This window comes from Acyrthosiphon pisum, chromosome A2 (assembly GCF_005508785.2).
Source record: "Acyrthosiphon pisum isolate AL4f chromosome A2, pea_aphid_22Mar2018_4r6ur, whole genome shotgun sequence".
Classification (NCBI taxonomy): Eukaryota; Metazoa; Arthropoda; class Insecta; order Hemiptera; family Aphididae; genus Acyrthosiphon; species Acyrthosiphon pisum.
The window spans coordinates 38,360,980-38,368,733 of NC_042495.1; the positions used below are offsets into that span (position 1 = coordinate 38,360,980).

Below are 7,754 nucleotides of genomic sequence, written 5' to 3' on the forward strand. Positions count from 1 at the left end.
TATGTTAAAACCTCCTTATAATGCAGGGATGGGCAACTCAAAGTGACTAGCGGGCCACTTTTAAGTACTTTAAAATCTAGCGGGCCGCAGTTCATAGGAGAAAGCAAAAAAAAAAGACCTTCAAATTTACTAAAATTTATTTTTTACGCTTTTTAGCGGACATTTTTAAAATAATTACTACAAAACACGAAAATAATAGTATAATAAAATTATATGAAGTAATTTGAAAATGTAGCACGGGCCAGATAAAAAAGGTACGGGGGCCGCCAGTTGCCCATCCCTGTTATAATGGAATCGCTCGGTATACCAACCGATTTTTCCGTTGAAAAGAAATTTCCGTTATTTAGGACTAAAGTATAATATGGGATATGCGTTAAACGGGACAGTTGTAATGAGATTAAATATTTACATTCTTATAGGGGGTCCATTATAAGAAGGTTTTACTGTATATATAAAGCCACTGCTAGTACAGTGGTCAAAATGTATGCTCTGTGTCAAATGTAAAATAAAAAATACCCCACAAATATTTACGCGAAAAAAAACCATGGCCGACGGATTATAGTAGAATACTAGAATATGGTGGTCTACACATAGTGTGTATAATTTGGCGAACATTTTTAAAAAACTTGTGTCGAATGTAAAGCTTAACGTAATTTTTTACCAGTGTGGAGATATAGCTTAATATACAATATACACTATTTAGGGTGATTTAACAAGCATGCTCCCATAATTTTAGCTTTTACTAATAAGTAATAATTTTTATGATTTTGAAGTTTATTTAAAGATTTCATTTTCGATTTAATTTTTAAGTAAGTACTCAGATTTTCCACATCACGTATAAAGTGAGTCCTATGGTGATGCAACCTTCTTTTTTAAAATTCTTAATATATTTCATATACAGTAAAACTTCCGTTAACGGTGACCTCTATGTAACTGTCAATTTTTTTGGTCCCGTCGAGTGTATTCTAGTGTTATTCTACCTCTGTAGGACGGGCACCTCTAAATAGCGGACATTATTTACAGTCCCTTCGGTGACCATTATATGGAAGTTTTACTGTATCAAGAAATCACGCGTATAATAGCTTGAGAAGAACTGTATGATATCCTTAGAATATTTATCTTCATAAATCAGTAACTATTTGTTTTTGATTTTGATACATCCCAACAATTAACAATGAAAAAAGTGGTACTTGACCATAAAAAAATGTTGTATAGCTACAGTTGTACTCCTTGAATATCGTAACAACTCTAAGTATTTTAAAATAAAGTCCTTTGGATAATTAAAGAAAATGAGATGGGGTGAGCAATGATCAGGCTCGGTGAATTACCTAAATGTGGGGGTGGTTTTGTGGGCATTCATTCTCGCACGTCTTATATACAGTAGGTACGCGTATAACGAAAATCGTGATAAGCGCTCGTTGCGGACGATAGGAAAACCTTCGCCTATAAAAACGGACATTTACACACGCTCACAGTGATTGTTTGTTTTTGTGTTTCTGATCAATGTGCATCTGACTTGCGACAGGTAAGCCATTATACTTATAAAATGTTGTATTAAATAATAATTATGGATTTTGATAAATACCTACTACGCATTCGAAAATTATACATACATTCATGCAAATAAACACTGATTGTTATTAATTATGAGTGTAGAGTACAATTGTTATTTTAACATATTTTGGTGTATTTTATGAAATTAAATATTCACATTAAGAAAATAATTAATCCAATTTATTATACACATAAATAATTTTTATTCAATATTATTTGATTTCACTAGGTATTACAGCTCAACCAATTAAATTTAAATACTTACATTACAAGGTAAATACAATATAATATTCTATAGTAATAACAGTTTTATAGAACCATAGCTGAATTTTCATTTTTTTTAAATAATTGTCCCTAAATTATTAAGTTCATATGGAAATGATAAGCTGACAAATAATTAAGTTCACGCCGGAAAAAAATGTACTTAAAAAATAAATTATTTAGAGGGAAATGAAAAACATTGTTGCAAGAATCTATACATTTTATATTATAGTAGCATAGGTTTGAGAATTAATTGATAAGTAGTTATTTTTATTAAAATTAAATCATTTATATATTACTGTTAAGCATACCTGTCATAAAAAAATACGCAAATATGAAGACATGAGAGTCAAACACAATTAAACAACATACCACAACATATATGTAGGAGTAGAATTACAAGTTAAAATTGGATCCCCAATCAAACATAAATATTATCAACTTCTTAAAGGAAACTAAATTATTCAAACGATAACTTAGGCGTGTATTATATACATTTTAAATAAGATTTTAAGCTAATGGATGGATCTTAAATTTCGATGTTATTTGGATGAATAAAATAAAAAAGTTTATAATTGTTAAAATTAATATTTGTGTTGATCAGATAATTAATGTAAACTACAAAAGCAAAATTCGATTATTTTTTTACGAAGTTTTAATTAGTTTCTAAATTTGATATCACTCTATATATTATCGTTTTATTTAAATCATCTCAAAGCCTAACACATATTATGTTAATTTTTATTTGATTGAGTTTTATCTAAATATGAAGTTATATTACAAATTTTTTTTGTATATAGTAATATTTTTACACAGTTTTATCGACTATTCTTTGGCTTTTTTTGTTTTAATAATAATATACATGCTAAGCTAAAGATCAATTAGTTAATTCTATCAAAAATATTTTTAAATAGCTATTTATTAGTTACTTATTAGTTAGTACACTAATTGAAAGTAGTTTTTTTTATTCAAACATATAACATATAGGTATAGATCATTAGACATTAGGATGAAATCAATAATATTCAGTGGCGTATATAGAAATAATTTTTGGGATGGGCTATAGTAGATAGAAACTAGCAAGTGATATATTACTATATATTTAACAGTTTCTATAAATATATTCTTATTTGTTATTTTTCAACAGGCTATGAAATATTATAACTTATAATAGTACCTAATAAAATATATTGTTGTTCTATTTAAAAAAGACTATAATTTCGGAGGGGGGGCTGCAGCCCACTAGGCCCACCCCTTATATACGCCACTGGTAATATTATATCATATAGGTAGTTTGTTAAACGATTTATTCGTATAAAATGTTTGGTTAAAAAATCAAGTTATGTAAATTATAGTTTTTAAAGTACCTTACCTACTATAGTTATATTATTCCAACAATTAAGATTTAGTTGAGTAAAATCACTAATATTTTCTATACTAAGTAAATCGCCATTAGAATTTAATAAAACGAACGTAAAAATAAAAGTTACAGTAAGTATGTAGTATACTGTATAGTGTATAGGTAGTGTGAATACTGAATAATAATAATGTACAACTTATTAAATATATTATATTGTTTCATGTTTCTCAGCGTTTTTCTGACCACAGATACTTAGATATAGTATAGCACCGCTATTGTATTAATTTTATTTTATTTTCTAAAAAACTTAAGCAACTATACATATATTATTATGTATTTAAATTATTTCAATTATTGAACCAATAGTCCAAAGAGAGAACCAAAGTCTGGCCAATGATTTTTTCGGCTGTTTGTACATAATAATTTACCATCGCGCTCGTTTTGACTCTTGAGCAATCCTACGTTTTGTTATTAATATTTAATATTGTAAATTCTATAATCCATCACATTTGTGTATGGGGAGGGTCGGTTATCCTCGAAAAAACGCAGTTCACTGGTTAAATTAAAACCAAAATATTATGTAAGTACAGGTAGGTAGTCTCTTCGCCGAGAGAGATTCCAAAATGCACGTTACTAAATTGTTTGCAGATGTTATATAAGAATAAGGTATGATGAATATGAATATTATTTAAAATATAATATAGCCATGTAGGCAAGTGGTAAGTATTTATTTATTTTTAATATACAATCATTAAAAACCGTTAAAAACTGTACTGGTGCTTTTATAGACTTTTAAAACGTACATCAAAGTTTGCGAAGAGTGTGACATTTTCATTAAAATTTAGTTAATAAACACTTGGCTACTAGATTTTTATGAATGTTAATTTTGAATAATAATATTTCTGCAATGAAATGGCTGATTTGTTATTTACGTGAGGCTATATTTTGTGAAAATTATTCATATAAAAAATAAAACTAATGGCGCTCCAATTACCGCATACTTTACTCTTTTTGTGAACCAATCAGATGACTGTGGTGTGATGTGTTAGAAAAACTAACTAAGAATGTTTTCTCTGTTAAGAGTTTTCACCAATAACACAATATTTTATTGCAATAAAAACAAAAAAAATATGTATTACGTGGATAAGACTTGTTTTGGGGCTCCGAAATATCGTATCATTTACATATTTCATATGATTTAAAAACTGATTGTAATAGAAGGTTGATTATCGATTAAATTTTTAAATAAATTCGTTTAAAACAAATATTATTATGATAATAGAATCTTTTTCAAGGAATGTTTTATAACATTTTTTTTATATTATTTACGGTAGGTAATATAAAAATCTAATGAAATTAATTAATTGATGGAATAAATTAAACTTTCAGGATAATACATTTATATAAAGAGATTGCAATAAAGCAATTTGTAAGAAAGTTGGTCATATAATTTGTATAATAAAATATTCATTTTAAATATTCAAAGATTTCTAGGAAGATACTATATACATTGAAATGCAAAAGATTTAATTCGTATCAATAATTTTAATTATTCGACCAATCATTATTTTGAAGACACTAATCCGATTAGGTATAGGTATTTAAAATATAGATTTTCTATGCGATTTATTACCTTTTATTAATGAATAAATATTTGTCCCTAATAAATTAATGTATATGTCATTATTTAATTAACAATTTTATCATTTTATGTCTTATCGTTTATTTTATTTATAAATTTATTATACAAAGGATGTTTTTTGAAATGTCAAGTCTAAATAAAGCTATCATTAACTGAATCTTCTCATAACAAGAAATACTAAATAATGCAAATACTTAATATTTTATAGTTTTAGTATGTTTGTACATAAATAATTATTTGATATCTTACTAATTATTAAATTTTCCGATTGAATTAACTTAAACTTTTAATATGATAAACTTGATTATTTAGTTTTTGTCCGATAAAAACAACTAAACAACAAAGAATATATATTATTTTAATTATTATGACAAATATGCAATCTTTAGACAATAAATCATTAAATATTATAATTGGAATTTTGGTGAATATTATTATACATTTATATATAGAGATAAAAATATCTCCACCAGACAGAATAATTTTCAATACAATTTAAATAATTATTATGGATTTAACTTCTAATGATTAATGGCTGTCTAACTAATTTTTCAAAGATAAATATTTTTATTAAAATTATTGTACGAACAATTTTATAATTTACTATTCATATTTTAAATAAAAGTAGGGATATAAAATTTTAGATTTAGTCTTACAATACCTATGTAATACATTATAAATATTTAGTGGTATTTTATATAACGTTAAAAGATAATAATTTTGACGTTGGATATTTTAGGTTTCTGAAAACTTATAATACATAAAAATTAAAACCATTAAAATATACCGAATGTATAAGACAACGAGTGTTTCATGTTGAAAAAATATCCATTCTTACGGTATAGTCGTACAGTAATATAATACTTATATATATAAAATAGATAAAACACATAATAATATGTTAGTAATAAAATGTACATTGTGCACGAGTCGTACAACCTGAAAGCCTCATAATAATAATAATATAATAACGCACCATATAAAAATGTTTGAAAGTACCTAAATTTGACTCTCCCTTTATGTACCTATATGGCTATATAGTTTATAATATAATATATATACTAAATTTAACGGGGATGGACTAGGGCTATAAATCAGCCATGAAAAACTGGTATAATCGGTCCTTCCAATTATCTACTTATTAGTCCTCTAGTTCTCCTACAATTATTATGAAATTTAAAACGTAAGAGGCTGCCTTAAAAACTAATGGTAAAATTCTCCGATTAGATGTTATTTGTACTTTTAGATTCTGACATTAATAATTTATGGAGACAAATAATATTATCTTACATTTAAAAACATCTTATTTGACAATTTGACACACGAATATATCACATGAAATAGCGACCCTGGTTTGCATTGTCCTAGGTGGATATTGCAACATCACCAACCTGGAAAGTCTACCAATGTCTAGTAGGTACTAAGTAGGTAGCTACTCTAACTTATATTTCCATTGTAAAATATTTTAGCTTTCAATTCGCTCATCTAAACTATGTATTTTATTTAAACATTCATTAGGTATCTCAAAAAGAATGTGTATTTTTCAAAATAAATATACATTCGTATATTTTTTAAAGTCATTTCAGAATATAGTATTTTTTATCATTAATATGCATAAAGTTTTAAATGACAACGTTACAATTAGTAATATAATATTTTTAAAAAATGTGGTTTTGTAATGACTTTATAAAATTTAAATTGAGTATATGTCAAAAAACGTTAATATTTTTCAAGAAAATAAGTGCTTACCTTTCAAGATTCACCTTGTATACACGAGTATAATCCACATCGGTCTGTAATGGTTTTATTATTGTTATCTACTTTATTTTATTTAAGATTATTCTCGATAAACAAATTATTATCATACATGTTTGTGAACTTGTAAAATTATGTTTGCACAAGGCCATTCATCGACAGCCATGAATCCATCAATTCTGACCCTCGTCTGGATGAGTATACTAGTATCTCTAGTCCAAACTGTGTTTGCCGACGACGTCATTATGCAAAAAAGGGTAAACTATTACACACATTAATACTATTTTATGACATTTTATAAGCCAATGTATTATAATAATAAATTATTATTAATCAATAAGTACCTATAACTATTACTTTTCTTAAAATTAATTTTCAAAATTTGTTAACATTATGTTATTATATTTCACTAAAAAAGTACAGAATGTTTTCATTTACTTATACGAGTACATAATAATATAACATATTGTGATCATGTCCATGCGCGTATACAACAGTGGCGTCATTTGGGGGGGGGGGCCAAGGTGGGCATTTGCCCCTGTCTGATTTTAAAAGCGGCCCGACGGGCCGTGCCCAGTTGTTGCCGTCTTACCATTACTATATTTTATTAGCACAAAAACATGCCTATTTTATACAATTTTCAGAAAATATTATACTATGTAAGTACTAAGCAATTATTGTCACAATGATACATTTTTACTAATTGAATAGTTGGAATATATTTATATTTAGACGCATGCGGGGACGTACACATTGTATGTATGGGTTTATGTATATTTGTTTGTGACTTTGTGTGAGTGTGTTTTGTGGAGGAAAATGAACATATTAATATTGTTATATGCACAACAATAATAATAATTAGTGTCATAATCTCGTATAGTTTAATTTCTAAAATCTAAAATTAATACAAATTCTAAAAACAACAACCGATTGGCACTCTTATTAATTATCATTGATCACGGACTTCAGTTAACTTGCGACAGTCGTGTATGATTCAACTATTTGTGTTAATATTTTAGTTGAGTATACCCTATTCTACCTAAATTAAAATTAATTTTTTTGTAATGCGTGTTTACATTAAACTTTTAATTTGAGCAAAATATGACTTAAAAAAAAATAAATGGGTGGTGAGGCTAAAAATATAAAATTACCACAAACTGTTCGAGAATCGATAATAATTTC

General features: G+C 26.6%; 1 protein-coding gene across 3 annotated transcripts in view; it reads left to right on the forward strand.

Moving 5' to 3' along the window:
• Positions 1–1,409: 1,409 nt before the first annotated feature.
• The window catches only part of ACYPI53853 (cardioactive peptide-like), a 16,583-nt gene continuing 10,238 nt past the window's right edge, over positions 1,410–7,754 (forward strand). The window contains exons 1-3 of one of the 3 annotated variants that reach the window (XM_008189504.3): positions 1,455–1,525; positions 1,784–1,827; positions 6,720–6,829. In XM_008189504.3, the coding sequence (XP_008187726.1) occupies positions 6,737–6,829 (93 nt within the window). In that variant the 5' untranslated portion in view covers positions 1,455–1,525; positions 1,784–1,827; positions 6,720–6,736. Of the gene's footprint in view, positions 1,526–1,783; positions 1,828–6,653; positions 6,830–7,754 lie in introns of all 3 variants that reach the window. The other 2 variants (XM_008189503.3, NM_001246099.2) reach the window with 2 other exon arrangements.